A 20,114-nucleotide genomic window follows, 5' to 3' on the forward strand; every position below is an offset into this window, starting at 1 on the left:
ATGGATGGATGGATGGATGGATGGATGGATGGATGGATGGATGGATGAATGAATGAATGATATTCATTCTCAAAACAGTAGGCTTGGGAGGGGGTTGTATGTATTTGAAGTGGTCTTCTATGGAAGAGGAATTATACTTGTTCCATTTGGTCCCAGATCCATTGGGAGGAATTTGCAAGGAAAACCTCCTTACCATTTGATTTGGGCAGAGGTGGAATGGGTTGCCTTGGGAGCCCCCATTCCAAGCAAAGACTAATTACTTCTTATTGACTTTGATACAGAGGGGATTCTCACTCAATTATGAATTCAACTAGATGGTTCCTGGGGGCCCCTCCAGCTCTGAGATGTTTGAATCCTGTGGGAGGAGGGCTTTAAAGACTGAATGAGAATTGAGGAGACAAAGAGAGGGCAAGAGAACCTTCTGGGAAGGAGGAGAGACAAAGACAGAGCCCAGACCTGGGAAGGTGTGGGGTAGCTACTGGGATGGTGAGTGTGGCTATAACATAGGGTCCATGGAGAAGGGTTAGGAGATAATGCTAGGAAGGGGGAAAGTAGTGGCACGGGATTGTGGAAGGTGGCATTGAATGCCAGACAGAGGAATTTCAGCTATTCTTTAAAGGAAATAGAATTCTGAGACATGATTAGATCTGTGATGAAGGAAGACAGATATGACAATAGTATAAAGGATGGTTTGAAGGAGGCAGAGATTTGGAGGCAGGAACAGCTGTGATCAACCAGTCAATAAGCATCTAAACTCTTAAGAGGAAACTGTGCAGGGAGGTGATAATGAGAGACTGGGTGAAACTGGGAGTAGCAGGAATAGAGAGAAGGGGGCAGATACAAGCAATGCGGCTGGAGCAGAATCAGGCTGACTTGTCAGATGGGCATGAGAAGAGTTAAAGCTGATGCCAAGCATCATTTGAGGAGCCCAGAAGTCCGTAATAGAGCAGAGTCTTGGACTAGAAGTCAGAGGAGCTGGTTTTGAATCTCTGGGCAAGCAGTCCCTGCTACTCATTTGTAAAATGAGGGCTTAGACTGGATGACTTCAGAGGATCATTGTGGCTATCCAGCTATGATGCTTTGATGACGCTTGTATTGAGTGATAAGCCCCAGATTCTGGTGTCAGAGAAATTAGAAGGAGTCAGTGCTTACCTTGGGAAGGAGTAGACTGCGAGATTCCAAGGCATAACGTGTGGTGGAAGGACCCCTGGACCCAGGGCCTCAGAACTTATCTCTGGATCAATCTTATCTGTGCCCCTTTCTGGCCGTGGGACTTCGGACCAGTCACCTAAATTTATAGGGGGCTCTGCTTCTCCCTCCATAAGATGATGGGCATGGACTAAATGATCGCTCAGTATCAACTTCCAATAGATGATTCCTCTCCCCTCCCTCAGACGTGACCTTGGTCTTGAAGGGTGCGAGGGATTTTAATGAGGTGGGGGGAGAGAGAGAAGGGCATGATGGGAAAAAGAGGAGCTGCAGCACAAACAAGAGGTGGGGCCTTGGAGTCTGGAAGACTCGGGTTTATTGCTGCCTCAGATAAGCACTAGTGTGTGTCTAAGGCCAGTCAGTGTGTCAGTGTCCTGGAGACTCTTGATGGTTTAAGTTACAGCCAGGTTGTGGGTCAGTATCTGGAGATTGAGTTTCTACACTAGAGTTTCCACATGCTTGTCAAATCTCAGGTTCCTCATCCATCCCGCCTTCTTCTGACCCTTACCTTTCCACCCCCAACCAAACCCAAGAAGCCTAGCGACAAGATGATAAAAGATGGTGGTGAATATTGGAGGCAGATGGGACCTGAGAGCTCGTCCAATTCAGCCTTCTGTCCTTAAACAGATGAGGAACCTGAAGGCCAGTGGAAGCCAGGAGGCTGTGACCTGCCTGAGAGGATCACTTTCTGCCTCTGGAAGAGTGGAGATGGGGTGGGGTGGGTGCTGGGCATGTGGTAGAAGTCACCCAGTTAGTGAGGGACAGGGGCCCCAGCTAGGGTCCGGGGGCTCGGTCACTAGAGGAGGAAACGTGTCCTGTTGAGTTTTTAACCCGGGACACCCAAAGTTTCTATCCAGCTGAAAAAGTATGGCTGTTGAGGAGAAGAGGCAGACCAGAACAGGCAGAGATAGATAGACAGACAGACAGACAGACAGACAGACAGACAGATAGATAGATAGATAGATAGATGATAGACAGACAGATACATACATACATACATATGTCCTATACAAAGAGATATAGCTCATAGATATATAGAGATACAGATTGATGGTGCATAGAAATATAGATAAATGAATAGAGGGATAATGTATTAAGTGTTTACTATGTACCAGGAACTGGGCTAAGCACCTGGCGTACAAATACAGACAAGATAGTTCTTACCCTCACGAAGCTTACATTCTGTGGGGAAAGATGACACATAAAAGGGTGCTGGAAGTGGGGGGTGGGGAGCCAGGTGACTGTGGAGAAGGTGGAAAAGTCTAGAGGATGAGTTGAGGCCTCTGGGAGTGAGGAGAAGCCTGGCAGGGGCCTTTCCTGAGAGATGGAAATAGGGAGGGATACGATTTCTGGGGGCTGAGGTCACCAGGGTTGAGGGAAGCCATGGGAAGAAGCCCCTTCAGAAAGGTTCTGATAGCACCCTCTGTGCTTTCCATCCTGGGGCAGGTCCCAGCTGCCCCAACCTGCTTATGGCTCTGCCTCGACCCCCACTCCCCTGATTTGGGGTGCAGGACTTTTCTCCCTCTCCTGATGTTCCTCCACCCAGTCTTCCAAAAGATGGGTTGGAAAGCCCATTGTGGGCCTTATTCTCTGTTCAGCCTTGGCTTTCACCTTTGACATGGTGACCTTCTTATACCATGATCCGGAGACTACCAATCAACCAGTAACCATTTATTAAACATCATTGTGTCAAGCACTGGGGATATAAAAACAAAAATGAAACATTCCTTGCCCTCAAGGAGTTTCCATTCTATTAAAAGAGACAACATGTACAAATATATATTACATATACATAGATTATATATATGTATATACAATCTATATATACATTAGGTATGGTTATGCACACACATGCTCAAATTAAATGCAAAGTAATATTAGGAGGAAGGGTGCTGAGTGCTGGGTGGGGGGGAGGAGATCAGGAAAGGCTTCATGGAGGAGGTGCATTCAGGCGGAGCTTTGAGAGATACCAAGGGTTGAAGGATGTGGAGGGAGAATGTTCGGGGCCTGAGAACAGCCTGAGTAAACACCTGGATCCAGGAGGCAGGATGTCATGGTGAGGAGTAGCAGGGAAGTCCTTCCGCTGGCCCTTGGAGTGTCCTTCTGTTCATTTTAGAGGGGCCTTCACTGACATCTTCAAAAAGATGAAGGGGAAGGAGGGCCATCCGGTGAAACTTTAAAGGGAGGCCCAGCCCTGTTATTATCTGCTCTTCTGACAACACTTTAAACTGCCATCCTCAGGGGCCAATGCCCAGTCAGAGTCTTAGGATGATGAACCAGACTCCATCGTTGCATACTAAACCTCTCCAGCATCTGTGCCAAGAAAACCTAAGAGGGGTCACAGAGAGTCAGAGTGTGTGCCCCCACCCCAGTCAGGCCCTCTGTCTCCACAGCTGGCCAGGCTGCCAGCGGCCCGCACCAAACCCTCCATCGTCATCCGATCCGTGTGGGCCTCTGTCAGTCTGGAGCAGACGGTGGACATGGGACAGGGTAGCTTGCTTGTTTCACTGGCTCGGCCCCTCTCCACTTACACCCTCTCAGTTTAATACATAAGCAGCTCTGCCCGCCTGCCCTGGGCTAGTAAACATCTAGGCAGCAAGCTGATGAAAAAAAATGATCTCACTTTTAATTGGCTTCCCCTCTGGTTGGGTAGGGCTGGTATTTATTTCTTCCTAACTGGTATTTATGCAAATGGGTCAGCCCTGTGGCTTGTCATTCCCATCTTGGCATGACTTCCGCAAGTGTGGTAGATAGATCTGAAGCATCAGATTTGCCTGAGTAAAGGGGCAGAACTTGCTTCTCAGTTTTTCTGATCAGCCAAGAGGGTGCACACCATTCGCTTTACCCCACAAGGGCTCGCTGGCCGAGAGCCCCGCTTCTCTCTCTCAGTACGGAGGAGGCTGTGTACTTGGTGGAAGCTTCCCAATGCCCAGGCAGGAGTTGACTTCTGCACAGATATTTCCTGTATGACCAAACTCACCACTGTCTAAGGACTTACATGATCAGTAACCACATTCATTCTGACCTCCAGGATTTCTCCAATTTTTTTTTTTAAGTTTCTAGTTTTTGAACCTGTGGATTGGAGGAGGATAGAGGTACTTTGGTGGTTATTTGATGTATGTGTGTGTGTGTGTGTGTGTGTGTGTGTGTACTAGTGTATTAGTTCTAAGGAACAAACTAACAAAATTTAGTATAAAAGGAAAAGAAGGCTATTTCCTGGTGGGGGGCCTTCATTTTTGGTCTGAACCCATGATTGCCTTGGGATAAGGAACTCTAGAGAAGAGCTGATACAGACTGACACCTGCTCTGTAACTTGCAGTCATAGAGTGGTGCCAGGGGCCCTGAAAACTTAGGTGATTTGCCCAGGGTCATACTGCCAGTGGATGTCAGGACCCAGAACTTCCTGATTCCCAGGCTAGCTCTCTAACCATTGCATCACACTGCCTCTCAATATTGACTGAATAATCAACCAAAGGCTCCTCGTGGTGAGAGGGAGAAAAAATTGTGGATAGCCCATGTGGTTCAGGGAGATAGCAAGAGAAAAGCAGGAAGGCATCTAGCACAGGGGACACAGAAAGAAGTGACACACGGTGGGTGCACCTGGAGGGTGGTGGTCTGAATTCAGTCCAGCTCAGCAAGCCTCCTGCTTAATGCTTCTCTGGGCACTGGAGAAACAGGCAAAAAGTGATGGGGGCCCCACCTGCCACGGGGTTTCATTCTTTTAAAAACTGTTTTATTGGGAATTTAGCAATCCTCAACCAACACAAACATCTTACTATGTAAAAGACAAGAAAGAGGCCTGTATAAGAAAAAGTGGACTTAGGGGCGCTCTTTTTAAGGCTGTGTTCAATGCGACAAGGGAGTAACAAAATTCCTCTGCTTAGGCCTCATTCTACACGTCTGTTTTGTTTGTTGTGGAGTATTTTTAAAATGCTTCTCTCTTTAAGAGGAAACAACTGAGAGCAGGAACTGGGGTTTCTGTTTGTTGTTTGGGTTTTTGGCGTCTTTCTTCATATTCCTAGAGCTTAGCACGGTGCCTGGCCCAGAGTGGTGCCAATGAATGCTTGCCTTCTGTGGGGATCAGGGAGAACATAAGATGTACCCAGATAAATAAATGCAAAGTCATTTTGTGGAGAGAGGGCTGAACACCAACAGTGAAATCCAGAAAGGCCTGTATATTATCTCATTTATGCCTCTGTCAGGTAAGAACTGTAAAGATTATTATTCCCCTTTTACAGATTAAGAAACTGAAGCTTAGGAAGGTTACCCGGCCATGGTCACCTAATACAATAATAAATATCAGAGGTAGGGGGTGGCTAGGTGGCACAGTGAATAGAGCATCAACCCTGGAGTCAGGAGGACCTGAGTTCAAATCTGCCCTCAGGCACTTAACACTAGCTGTGTGATCTTGGGTAAGTCATTTAACCCCAACTGCCCTGCCTTTCCCCCTCCAAAAAGTAAAAAAAAAACAAATATCAGAGGTAAAATTTGAACTCAGGTCATCCTAACTCTGGTTTTTAACCTGATGAATTTTGGTTTGTTATCTCATTGTAATTTTCTTTAATGACACACACTATCTGTGTGACCCTGGGCAAGTCACTTAGTCCTGTTTGCCTCCGTTTCCAAATCTGTAAAATAAGCATTCAGAAGGAAATGGCCAACCACTCCAGTATCTTTGCCAAACAAACCCCAAATGGGTTCACAGAGAGTTGGAAATGATTGAAACAACTCAACGACAACATAGGTATCATACATACTGTGTATCAGTAGGTACCGTGTTTCCCCGATAATAAGACCTATCCCGAAAATAAGCCCTCCCCTTACTGTGTAAGATTCCTCTAAAATAAGCCCTCCCCCCAAAATAAGCCCTATTGAGATTGCTACTGTAGTGAAGGTGATCCCCTGCGCTACACGCTACATTACGGTACCCTCTGTATGCACCGTCCCCCCCCCGCCCGGTGAAACGCACGCCACGCTCCGAGCTGCATCCAATCAGAGCTGCAGCAGTGAGCGCGTCATCCTGTTCTTCCCCAGTGATTTGCTTATTGAATAAAGGTACATTTTTTGGTTCACATTTACCTGTTTATTAAAATTGCTGTCAATGTTCATTAAAATAAGCCCTCCCCTGAAAATAAGCCCTCTGGTGTTTTTCTGTCCAAAAAAATAATAAGACAGTGTCTTATTATCGGGGAAACACGGTAGATACAAGACACATAGCAGGTGGGTACTTTAAAGGGGAAGACTTTGGTGGGGGTGGGAGGTGGCAGAATGAATGGGAAGAACCCCTTTAGGAAGCGGCATTTGAGCTGCATCTTGAAGGAAGTCAAGGATTCTGAGTAGATGGAGGTAATGGGGGTTAGGGGGGCATTCCAGACATGGGGGCCAGCCAGTACAAGGCATAGAGGTGGAAGATGGAAAGAAAAGCAAAAATAGCAACAAAAACCCCAACCCAAGCAAAACCAAACCTGAAAAGCCTTGTCGCAAACACTCGTAGTCAGACAAAACAAATGCCTACATTACTCATGTCCAATGTCTTCTCCTTTTGTAGCCTGAGTATGTTCCCTCTTGGTCAGGAACTGAATAGAGTTTTAGTCTTGGGTCTTCTAGAATCATGGACGTTGCATTGCTCATAGTTCTTAAGTCTTTCAAAGCTGTTTCTCTTTACAACATTGTTATCCCATAAAGTGTTCTTCTGCTTCGGCTCCCTTCGCTCTTTATCAGTTCATACAAACCTCAGGTTTCTCTGAACCTATCTTTTTCATAATTTCTTATTGTATGATAATATTTGGATACATTTACATGCCCTAATTCATTCATCCATTTTTCAGTTGATGGGCAACCCCTTAGTTTCCAGTTCTCTACCACTACAAAGAAAGATGCATTAAATATTTTGGTCCAAGATGACCTTTTCCTTTTTCTTTGATCTCTTTGGTGTATGGGGCTCGTGGTGTTATCAGTGAGTCAAAGAGTATGCCCGGCTCAGTGACTTTTGGGGACATCGTTGCTGTCCAGAATGGGTGGGCCAGGAATTATTCTTTTCTCCAACCAACCCATATTTCATTACTCCTTTTGTCAGAAGTCCTGCTCAGAAAATAGGTATATAATTTGAGCCATTGTGTCTGAGATCAGACAGGTATAGGATTTGCTACCTTGCAAAGTTGTTTGAAATTCAAAGGATAATCCTTCTTCCTGAGCAGGGTGAAAGATAATTGCCTGAGTGAGACCTTGTCACTTCTTCTGTTGAATGGCATAACGCTTTACAATAGGGTGGTGTATTTCTGTGAATATTTAAGTGTTATTCTAAATGACCTTGGCAGCAAAAAAAATTACAGGATTAAAATCTATATCTCCAGTAATAAAATGGACCTTGATTAAGCTGTCATGTTCTCCTGTTCCAAACTGTGTAGCAAGACTAGGGAAGGAGAGAGAACAACTGGGTTCTTTTGAGGGCATTTGGGAGCATTTGGAGATTGTTGGCCTCATAAGTACAAGTCAGAGAATGGATTCATTTATTTGCCTTGACTTGTCCAAGAGAATCATGGAATTCCAGACAAGCAGAATGGGAACTGAGAGGTCATAGAATCATGGAATTTGTGAGTTGGAAGGAATGTCAACAGCTATCTAGTTCAACCTATTTATAAAGGAGGTCCTTATTATAGAATCGATGACACACAATCCTCAAGGGTGACCTTTGACTGAATCCAAACTTCACAGAAGTTGAGGACCTAGAGGACCACATGTGGCCTCGAGGCTGCAGGCTCCCCACCCCTGGTCTAGTTCAATTTTCACATTTTATATGTAGGCACACTGAGATAGGCAGAGGAAAATGGCAAAAAGAAATGGCAAACCGCTTCAGTATCTTTGCCAAGAAAACCCAAATGGGGTCATCAAGGGATGGACACCACTGGAAAACCAAGAACAGCTAGGTAGAATGTTGTACATGAGAAAAAATGAGACCATTCGGCTGTACTGAAAAAAGGCATGAAGGGGAATGGTGTCTAATAAGGCTGGAAAGGTGGGTTGCAAGCAGACTGTGAAGGCCTTTAAATGTCAAATGGAGGAGTTTGTATTATATCCTAGAGGTGGGGATGCATTCTAAGTATGGAGGGCAGCCTGTGCAGAGCCATGAAAGTAGGAATGAAATGCCACATACAGGCTAATAGTCCAATGTGGCTGGGAGGGGTGTGTGTGTGTGTGTGTGTGTGTGTGTGTGTAGAAAGAATAACTGGAAATAAGAGCAGAAAAGCAGGTGCAATTCAGCTTATGTTGGCCTTTAAACACCAGGCCAAGGGGTATATATAGCAACATGTATTTGATCAAATTTCTCTCTTCTCTGTTCTGCCATTTTTGCCTTCTAGAGAAGTTGTCACGTTCAACCATTTCCTTGAAGCGGCTGCAGAGAAGGAAGTCCAGGGAAAAGCCAGGCTACAGAATTTCATCGAGAACCTCTTACAACGGGTCGACTTAGCTGAGAAGCAGTTAGAGTATTATCAAAGCCAGCAGGTCTCAGGCCATGGCAAGGGGGCCAGTGAACACTTGGTGAGTTTCATGGTCATCCTCATTGCCTTCCCCACCATGTTCCTCACCTCACCCAGTTCATTGCTCTCCTTTGATTGGAGTCAAGGAACAGACAAGAATTCTTAGACTGAACAGTATGTCACAGGGACAATTCTGACCATCTATTGGAGCCCACTCAAGTCCCCTCTACTAACCCAGTGTGCTTGGGGTATTAAAGTTCTTTGTAGTCTTCTCTCCATCCCATCTGCCACTCCTGGTTCTCCCATAGACCCTCTATTTCACATAAAAGTGGATTTATCCTTTGGTGATGATTCTCATAGAATTCAAGTCAACATTTTTCAAGCTCCTACTGTGTGTCAGGCACTCTGCTAAGCATTGGTAATACAAAGGCAAAAATGAAAAGCCATCTTTGCCCCCAGGAAGCTGGAGGAACAATATACACACACATGCAGATAAGCACGCAAACTAGATAAATGCAAATCTATAGAAAATAAATACCAACTAACAGAGATGGGGAGGGATAACAAGCAATAGAAAAATCGGAGGAGAATGCAAAAGGTGGGGATGGGGAGGGAGAACTCTTGAGAAGTCAGGGTGAGGAGGGGGCATCTGGAGTAGAGATTTGGGAGGGTAATAAGCAAGCATATAATGTGTGCCCCAAAGAGGCATGAATATATAATCATTGGTATCCTGCTCTGTGCCCATGTCTGAGTTGGAAGATGTTGAGAATGGGAGAATAAAGAGACACAGTTTAAGAAATGGTACCTACTCTCAGGGAGCTCATTATCCAGCAGAAGAGTCAAGATTAACCCACAGAAAATAACCTGAGATGTATCCAGGGAAGAGGGAGGGGTCAGAGAGGCTGGCAGAATGAGCTGAGTGTGTCCCACAGCCAGAGAGAAGTACTGGCGCCTGGCTGGATCTATCCGAGGAGATGGATTTCCTGAGCCATGCCTAGCAGGAGGCATTTATTTCTTGGAATGGCTACTCCAGCACTTTTTTTGTGGACTCGTTTATCCCCTTCAATCTCCCTTTGAAATAGATACGTTTTGCCTTAGCATGATCTATGGTGGCCAAAGGTATCAGAGTCTCCTTCCTCAGAACCACTCAGAAGACATCTCTCTCTTCTCTCCCCATATGCTGGCTAGCTATAGATTGTGCAGAGTGACATCAATATCTGGGAGTCCTAAATTAATTTCTCTCCAATCTGACCTGTGTTTAAAATCCAGATCGTGAGCAATATGGAGTCCTTTCCCTCCGAGCTGCCAAAGCTCTTACCCTGTCTTTGGTTGCTTTCCTCAGTCCCCTTGAGTGAAGCCTTTGGGGTGGGTATCCGTCCTTCAGGGTGTTGCAGTCTCTGCAGATGACATTTCTGTCTTTCCATCTCTCTGTTCTTCCTGGAGTCTCCTCTGGCCCCCTTGCTCTTTTCACCTGGCTGTTCTAAAAATGTAATATGTTTACTTGGACGTTTTCTCCATGCCTCTGAAAATGTTGTGGAGTTATAAATGCAGTGACCTAGTAGCTCATCTGCTCACACTGGAGCTGCTCAGATGGAATGTTTGGGAATAAGTGGGCTGCTTTTGTTTGAAATAAGGATTTATATTCATTTCTAAGTCATTTCAAAAGAGAGACTGTTTCTTCTGAAGTCTCTGATGTCTGAGACGTGCCATCAGATTGTCTGGGTTTTCAGTGGCCTGATTCTCATTCATTGATATATTCATACATTTAAGCATTTATTAAATGCCTACTGTGTGCCTTCCATTGAGAACAGCCTCATAAGGGCAACTGAGCACATGCTATATGAGGATCAGTTGAAGGATCTGAGTTGTGAAGTCTGTCTTTATCTACACCCTCCCACCAAAACAAAACAAAACTGGTAATGCCTCTGTCCCTCAAATTACCTTGTGTTTTCTATGGATTTGTGCACACTTTTATGTATGGGCATGTTGTCTTCCCATATAAGCTCCTTAAGGACAGGTCCTGGTGATTTTATCTCTGTATCCCCAGTACCTGGAACATAGTAAGAGCTTAAAAAATGCTTGTTGATTAGTTCATTGATTGATCTGAAGGTGGAGATGGAGCCTAGAGAAGAGAAAAGGGAGACAAGGTAGCTGACTCCAAGAAGTAGAAGGACTGACATATGGAAGGATGTTGAGACTCCTTCTGCCTGGGGACAGGGGACTTAGAGAAAGAGACAGGAAGAACTTCTGAACAGTTATGGCTGGCTGGGCTGCTCTGAGAGGTAGTGAGCTCCCCAGTTAGGGAAGGAATGTCCATGTTGATGAAATCATGGATGGATGGAAGAAAGGAGTCAGAAAGCTGCCATTCTAGTCATTCTGCCTAATTCACATTCCTCCATTTTAATACAATTTTTTCTTCTGGTATACATCCAAAACAAACTGGCCTGCAATGTCAAGGGTAGTTGGCCAAACGAGTCTATGGAACTGAAAGCAGGTTTCCATGTGAGTTCATGATGGAGGAGTTCCCTCTGCAATTTACAACTTATCCAATCAGTTCCCATTCTGTGTGGCTTGTGTCTATGTCCTTCCTCAAGGTCACCCTAGGGAGCCCATGCTGGGAGAGTGCCTCCATCTCTCTTGGCTGTTAGAGTATAGCCATAAATCACATAGCTGTCCAACAGATCCCTCACTTTCTCACCCCATGGCCAGCCCACCTTGCTGGAGGTCAGGGTAGCCTCAGCATCTGAGCACCACAGGGTCACGAGTCTAGTTGTCTGCGATGCACACTTGTCTTGTATTAACCTCACTCCCCCACTCCCTCCAACCCCATCTTTGTTCCAGGTTCCCTCAGTCATCTTCAGTCAATAATAAACAAGCATCTATTAGCAGTTACTATATGCCAGACAAAGTGCTAAGTGCTGGAGATTTAAAAAAAAAGCCAAAATGGCCCCAGCCCTCAAGGAACTTCTGTTCAAATGGGAGAGACAAGATCTGGCAGATTGCTGTGTGTGAGACACTGAGTAGAGAAAAAGTGGCTGAAATGGGGATCACTGTTTGTGGTTTGAGATCACAACCACAAATGGCAGCCCCTCCACCCACAGACATTTATTAAGTACCTACTATGTGTTAGATGCTGGGAATACCCCCCAAAGTGAATGTTGTGTTCCCCCCCTCCATTAGAATGCTGGCTCCCTGAGGGAAGGCACTGCTTCTTTTTTCCCTTTGTAATGTGTTTATTGTGTCACACATGTTTATATGCACAGACATGCACATGCAAAACACACAAGTATGAGTGTTACATACCTGGGTTAGGTTTATATGCATGTATAATGCATGCATGTGTGCAATACATGTGTGTATACTGCATGTAATATAGACGCATGATATAAGATATGTCTATAAACACAATATATGTATACATGTGTGCATACATGTGTATATATGTTTGCATGTATCTATATGCATGTATACACATACAAACCTGCTTGAAGACACCTGCTAAGGAGATACAAAGTAACCTTGAATGGATACATGCACACAAACACCATATATGTCTACACACAACACCGACCTGACTGTACATATGCACATGTATGTGATTGTATATATGTATATGTGTGTATACACATGCACACACAAACCTGCACAAATACATGTCCTGAGTAGGTATGAGGTAACCTTGAAGGGGATGGTTGTGATCAATTGCTGGCTGATCAGAAGGCAATGTTTGGGGTGAATCTTGAAGAAGCAGAAGATTCTGAAAGTTCGTGGTGAGGAAGGAGAACATTCCAAGCCTGGGGGGGGGGGCAGAGCCAATACCCTCTTAGGTGTCAATTGATCTGGTTTGTTCGAAGGCCCAGGACAGGAGGCTGAGGGTTGTGTGTGTGGAATTGCCAGGAGTAGGGTCTGGCAGGACTGGATGTGGAGGGGGGACTGATGTGCATTTAGCCTGGAAGGGTGGGAAGGGACCAGGTTGTGAAGGACTTTAATCAGCAGAAGACTTGTTATTTGATCCTGGACTCAGGAGCCCCCTGAGTTTATTGAGTAGGGGGGTGACCCAGACAGACGTGTGCTTGTCACCTTGATCACACTCACCAGTCTGTGCTCATGGGGATGAGCACCCTTGGGTGCTGGGGAGTGAAAGTCGGTGTTCTTGTGTCCATTCATGGATCAGGAGCTGCCAAGCTCCTGCAATCATCTGCAAACAAAGCTTTTCTGAGCTTTGCCTCCCACATGCAGAGGTTCTATTCCGTAATTTCAGATGAGCAGAAAACAGTCTAGATGAGAGATGGCCGAAGCCTCGAGCATTCACTTTGTCTTGTACGTTTTCATTTCGGGAATGCCGTCATTCTGACACTCAGCCTAAGGTCTGGTTTCCATTAGAATGTGTCCAACAAAGGGAGTGAATTGTCTGCAGAGACAGCCCAGAGTGATGGAGACTTAACGGGGCATCTTCTCTGCTTTAAATTCTCTTTTCCTTTCATCTTGCAGGAATTATTCTTGGGGCCTCTGTTTCTTGATTTTTTTTTTAATGGATACATGACCTTATCAATATGAGTATTCTCTTCACCAGTGGAGATTGCAACCCATCTTTGCCTTCTCATCTTGTGCAACTTTGGTCTATGTCCTTCCACGAATTCTCCATTTTAGGGATCTGCATGACAACCTTCTGAAATAAGTCTCAGAGCAAAGATACGTGGCATAGAGAGCTCTCGGTTGGACCCTTGGGTGAGAAGAGCCTCAATCATGAAATTCTTTGATCAGTTCCCCATGTGGGAAACAGTGTGGCCAACCCATTGAGTCCTTGGGTGTGGGGTGGGAAATGAGGAACGGTTCCACCCACCTGTGAAGTAATGCTTTTCTCTTATTTGTTTTTCTTCAGTTTACAGATATCGCCTCAAATAGGAAACCCAAATGCCTGTATGTACTTATATTTGTGTTTTTGATTACTTAATTTAGGTTTTAATACAGCATGGTTTCATGTTGCATCCTTTTTTATGACACGTGAATGATATGTCTGCACAGAGCCATAACTAGTATAGAATAATCAGACCTCTGCCCCCTGGTACTGAAATTTAGAGGGTGCTCACAGTACATCTATTCCTTTTGCAACATAGAAACAGCTGAGATCAGCACTAATGCTAATTAATTAAAAAAGAAAGTTGTCCCTGTGGTCATAGCCCAGGTGATTTCTATAGCTTCCCATCTTAGGTTATGTCTTTCCCAAAAGTGACCTTGAGGGCCTTCAGACACCAAAACAGCTAGTTATAACTCTGTGTAATTAGACATACACAAATACCAAATTGACACAATCATATAGCGTATGTACTGTAGAGGTCAGGAAGAAATTTACCACCGTGTTTTCTTATTTCTTAAAACTTCACTGGGGACATTTAATTACTATGATGATGAAATATAGACCAAAACCAGGAAAAAGTGATAGGCAGAAGTAGCAGATGGTATACTAGTCAGGAAAGTCGACTTTAGACACATTTCTTCTCAAACAAGGGAAACTTGAAGGCCAGATAGTCCAACCTCCTCATTCTATAAACTTTCATTAAGTTCCCACTATGTGTCAGGCACTGTGCTAAGTAAGCACTGTGATACAAAAAGACAAAAGACAGTGCCCTCAAGGAGGACAAAAGGCTCCTGCCCTCAAGGAGCTTACTGTCTAATGGGAGAGAGAACATGCAAACAAACATATACAGAGGGAGATATATACAGGACAAATAGAAATAACTAGTAGAGGGAAGGCGCTAGCAGATGGGGAAACTGACGCCTAGAGAAGGTTGAGGACTTGACCAAGGTCATGCAGAACCGAGCTTCAAAAACAGATCCTCTGATATCAAATCCAGTATTCTTTCGGGAAACTTTACTGCCTCAGACACTTTTAGTGTCCTCATTACTATCATACTTACTATGAAAGGCAGTATGGGTTTGGGAGAAAAGCACTTGGACAGGACTTCAGGTCCTAACTGTTACATATCAGCTCTAAGACTGCGGACAACTGGCATATCTTTTCGGAGTCTCAGTAGGCAAAATGTTTAAGGTGGTTTGCAAATTTGAAAATGCTAGGGGGGAGTGGGGGAGGGAGAGAAAATTAGAAACTCAAGGAATTGTGGAAATGAATCTTGTAAACTAAAAGTAAACAAATTAATAAAAACCAAAAAAAAAAAATTGAAAATGCTATGTTAGCTCTCACCATCTCCCTTCTCCTCTTCAAACTTAGTCTAGTACACGTGCATCACTTAGCACCTAGGTTAGTTATCGGAGAACTTCGAGGGACTTGGTGCACATGCCCCATTCCTTACTAAGTTCAGGGATCAGTTTATTTCTTTAGGGATTTTATTGATGCTTTGATTTTTACGTTATTATCACTTCCCAGTGATTGGGTACAAAGCCACCTTCTAACAAAGAAACAAAACGATTTTGTTTGACAGTTACACACAAATTGAGCAAAACTAATTTGTCAGACAAAACAAATCCACACGCTGGCCAGGGCTCACAACATAGGCTTCATAAAGGAGACATACAGTCTTCCTCCTTTCCGCTAGAAGGTAGAACTTCATCAGTGCCCAGGTAGTGGCATTGATCAGACTTCTTAAGTTATTGACTGTTTGTTTTCCTTTATGTTATTGTGGTTATTGTGTGAATTGTCCTGGTCTTGCTTACTCGGTTCTCCATCACTTCATGTGAATCTTGCCAAGTTTCTCTGAATTCTTCATAGCTTTGATTCTACTTAGAATACCTAACTGCTTATGGTCCTTGCCTCTTTCCAGCTTAAAATCAGGGGCTCTCAGGAACCAAACTCAAGCCCCTACAAGTTTTCTGAGGCAGGATCCTCACTATGTTTGTCTCTGATCTGCAGGTGCCGAGGGGGCCCACACCCTGCATGCCACAACCCCGACCTCAAGGCCCACTTCCACCCAAAGGGAAGGAATTCTCTGAAGAAAGCCAAGGATGAACGAGGGAGTGCGCAGTCAGCTAGGTTTGCCCACGACCTTGCTGATTCCTCGAGAGAATTCTGGAGACCTCTGAAGAAAGGTGAACCTCTGGGCCCAGCCAGGAAAGTAAACGTCAAGGCAAAAATGGTCAAAAAAAAGCCACTAGCCATCGTGAACATCATCTGAAGAGGGTGGGGGTCTCCGAGCTGCCAGTCCTGAGCTTTGGGGAAGGGAAAGCAACTTGATCAAGGAACCACTCAGCCAATCCCATAGTACGTTGTGATGATTAACACATTAACTTTGTATGAACGGGAAAACCTCAGTTAACTAGACCTCAATTAACTGGAGCATTAAGTTAGCCACCTCTGAGGACCAGGTCATTTTAGAGGCAAATTACTAAAATAAACAAACTCGTATTAACACCCAAAACCCCTACCCTCAGTATATGCTTCATGACTCTTAGCAATGCTACCTAGTTTTTCCCCTCTATGTACACAATACTAATCAGTGATCACTGACTTTCCGTGCCTAAGGCTACATAGTGGCCTTGGCCGTCAGCTACAGTCCCTGACTTACTAAGATAAAAGTGATACTACCTTGTGACTTCACACAAGTCATTTAACCTCCCTGGGCCTCAGTTTCCCCATCTGTACCAATTCGGGGGTTGGACTAGATGGCCTTTGAGTTTCCTTCCAACTCTTGATCTGTTTCTTACAGTCCTATAATTTCTACTTGACTCACAGTTTAAAAATAAACTTGAATAAATCAATTCACCAGATCCCCTATTTACCTGAGCCTTCTGGTTCATTGAGGTTTTGCTGTTGTTGAGTTTCCTCAAGTGAAAATGTTGGTTATAGGATTATGTTTTTTGCTAGAAGGCAGCATGCTTTGTTGATACAAGTACGGGATTTGGGGTCTAGAACCTGGGTTCAAATGTCATCCTTGCTACTTAGGAGATGTGTGACTTTGGACAAGTCACTTCTCCCTGGGAGTTGGGCTTAGGTCCCTCCCAGCTCCTATGAGCCCACACAGAGCCTGATTCGGGTTCGTCTCCGTCCTTTACTACGGCTGTACATTCTGCACCCAGACAGCCTGATGCTGCCGGCATGCTCTTAACTAGCATCTCCCTAGTCACCTGTGGCTGTGTTGTCCCTTAAATCAGCACTTGGATCCTTGCCCCTGGGTCTGCCTGGCTGCAGTGACCAGTGGGCGTCTCCTTTAGCATTGCCGTATCCTGGGGCTGCAGATGCTAGAACCATCAGCATGGCTTTCCCCCTGTGGCACGTTCCGTTGACAATACTTGCTCCTCAGTCGTAGTAAGTGGATGTGAATTTCTCTGATATCCTTTCTTCCCAGGCTGCCTTGTCCTCCATTCCTTAGAGTTTCTCCCCACTCTTATGATTAGTATGCCCACTGATCTTGCCTTGAACCTAATATTTGATATGCTTAATATATTAGCCTGTCTGTTGAAGTATTGAGGTTAATAAAGTTAATGAGGGTAGGCCAGCCTCATCCAGGCCACTAGGGGCCCCTCGGAGAGTAATTTTTTACCTCTCCTAAGGTATGTCCATTTGGAAGCTTCCTCGGGATCATCCCTTGCTTCCAGAAACAGGTTTTTACATCACTGGTTTTCACAGTAAGAGTATCAGACCTCACAAAGAGCTCACAAGTGCTGATGTCCTTCTGGAGTTATAATCAAGGTCAATCTTGTCCGCAAGACAAAGGTCCATGTATATATGACTCAAGTACATGAATAATTTATTTTTAAATACTCATGGGGAGGGGGGACAAGGGGAAGATATGTGTCTTTGTGTGTGTGTGTGTGTGTGTGTATGGGGGGGTGATTTTTAAGTGACCTATATAATTACAATGATAATCTAACTAAATGAATGTTAGTTGGAGTGTTTTGCTCTGGTCATTACTGCCATAAGCACCAGACTAGTCATGAGTTGAGAATGGGCAATGGGGACTTAACGAATGGGAAAAGCGGTTTGATGAGAGATGTAGCCAGTTGGTGCCCATTACACATCACAGTATTCAAGCCTGTCGTAGTGAAGAGTCGCCATCCCTTGACCTTTGAGGTTATGGAGGTGGGGTGTTCATGTTGTGTCTGTGAAGGAGTCCGTAGATAAAGTGCCCATGGGTGTCACTGTTTAGGTTGAAAATCATGCTGTAAAAAAAAAAGAATTGGTAAAGTAACATAGATATTTATTTGGGGCCCTGCTCTGCCCCAGACACTATTTATTCCTACTGTTCATAACCTAATTGCACTTTAGAATTTCTGTACTGATCTAATGAGTTCTCAAATATATTGCATGCCCTTCTTTCTGTCAGGTAATGTGTGTATGATGTGATGAAAGCATAATGAGTGCTTTGCTGCAGGTTGAGCGGCCAGAAACACTTATCTCTCTGTGTCCCTTTGAGTTAATGGCAACCGACATCTTCAGTTTTCTTTCAACATGCCTGGAGGAAGTAACAACCCTCTCTTTCTGGGTGACAAACAGTGATTCCCCCAAAGTACCATAATGTCACATGAGTATCATACATGTGTAGAGAGAAATAAGCAATTCCGCACATGCTGGATCGATAAACAAGTAGTGCTTTTGTGGCTGGCAGTCATGCCTAGGAAAGGCAGGGATGTGGACCTTACCTAGCCTTTTTATTCTTGTCTCTGGATTTATTTGCATCAGAGTCAGGGAGCACTTTGGAGTAGAGGAAGGGATCAGTGTCCCAGCCCCCATACACATTCTGTGGGGCTTTGTAGACTAAGATCCCGAAAATGGGCTTGGAGGGATTTATGCCAACAATCAGGGATTTAATAGGAGTTAAAGGAATTGTCCAAACCTAAGTTGAGTCTTTTAAGGTGGAATCACAGAACTGGAATTAGCACCAGGAGAGATATGGTCAAAATAATAGATTTAATTTTAGCTTAGGAGAGGTGGGATACTCATCACCCTATGGTAAGCATTTAAGGATCTTTAGGTTACTCTTGCCATGAAAAAGCTTACTATCCCCTAAATCCTAGATGGGCATTAACAAAAACCAAAGGAAGGCCACAAGCTATGATTAAGTCTATGCTTTTGATTATTTCTCTCTTGGTGTGGGCAGAGAGGCCTTGGGCCCAGCCAACTCTCTGACACAGAATTAGAAACTTGAAAAACTCCTTTTAACTCTTGATTGTGAGCTTTGTGCCTAAAACCCATTTTATGAACTCTATCCAATGCTTCGGCTCTCATCATTATTACTAATTGGTAGGTAAACTTAAGAGCAAGGACAGAGAGGCCAAGTGAAGTCAACAGGGTTCCGTGTTGGCCTTTGCTCTACATTCCTGCCTGGCTTTATTATATGAATGGGTCAGTGACAAATCAAAAGGTTAGCACATTCCGGTCAGCCTGAAAGCGCCCATCTCTCTACACTTATTAGATAGGGGAAACAAAACTGAACTCTGAGCATTGCATACGTATAATCGATGTCTTCTATACATTCATTAGGAATTAAAAAAGAATAACAAATTACAGCTAAAATCTAAGCCCACTAAAAGGATAGATGTCATGCATGTGTGTATGGGGGTGCCATGTATCTATTCTTGCTTTATTTAGCCAAGGAAGAAAACCTGGCATGTGAAGCCTGGCTTGCTCCTGTGGGGTCACTCTATGGGGCTGTGCCCTGGATAACCAGCCCCAGTTTGTACATATTAAGGGAGACAGTCGCGGCTAAAGTCGGTACTTTTTGTAGTTGGCACCAAAGGTACATGGTGGAAAATGTTCAGTATTGAACAAAACAATCTATTTTTTATTATTTGTTCAGACTCGAACTTTTTTTCTTTTCTTTTTAAACTGGATTACAAAGTCTTAATGCTTAACAAAAGTCTTAATTAAGTTCAGGTTACTTAAAGATACTGTTTTGCAACCTACTGCAGGGCCAGTCTGTTGTAGAGAAGTTGGAATATACTGTTACCAGAGTTTTAAAAGAAAATGTTTTTAGACTATGAGAAATTCTAATAATAAAGCTATATTTCTGAGTAACTGTGGTGGTTTATGGATGCAGTATTTGAACTTTGCACTCTTCACGGTTTCAACATCATCTTGGGTCTCATAACACCAAAGGATTGTCTCTTTTATGAATAATAGATTTGTTGAATACACAATAACTATGGTTTCCCATGCCCATAAACTTGAGATAGTCCTGAATCTTAAATGGTATTTTTGGGTGGTCATTATCTTCTCATGTGAAATTTCCCATAGTCCTGTCAAGATAGTGAGAGATAAAGGATGGTTAGCCCAAGAATTGCGTTGGGACCCAGAAAGTGTGGAAGGGTGGTTAAAATGGCAGACTTGGAGTCTAGACCTGGCTTCTAATCCAACCTTAGACTCTTACTGTGTGACCCAGGACTGCCTCAGTTTCCTTATCTGTAAAATGAGAAGTTTGCCCTAAATGCCCTTTTCAGCTCTAATCTTGTCATCTATGGAATTATTTTAAAATG

General features: G+C 44.2%; 1 protein-coding gene across 2 annotated transcripts in view; it reads left to right on the forward strand.

Moving 5' to 3' along the window:
* The window catches only part of ZNF365 (zinc finger protein 365), a 30,404-nt gene extending 10,759 nt beyond the window's left edge, over positions 1-19,645 (forward strand). Inside the window, exons 3-5 of one of the 2 annotated variants that reach the window (XM_069101854.1) lie at positions 8,568-8,748; positions 13,570-13,607; positions 15,556-19,645. In XM_069101854.1, the coding sequence (XP_068957955.1) occupies positions 8,568-8,748; positions 13,570-13,607; positions 15,556-15,817 (481 nt within the window). In that variant the 3' untranslated portion in view covers positions 15,818-19,645. The remainder of the gene's footprint in view (positions 1-8,567; positions 8,749-13,569; positions 13,608-15,555) is intronic. The other variant, XM_069101855.1, reaches the window with a different exon arrangement.
* Positions 19,646-20,114: the final 469 nt, after the last annotated feature.

The sequence above is a fragment of the Petaurus breviceps genome, unplaced genomic scaffold (assembly GCF_028583685.1).
Source record: "Petaurus breviceps papuanus isolate PSGF00001 unplaced genomic scaffold, PetGlider_PUasm1.0 490, whole genome shotgun sequence".
NCBI classification, from domain to species: Eukaryota; Metazoa; Chordata; class Mammalia; order Diprotodontia; family Petauridae; genus Petaurus; species Petaurus breviceps.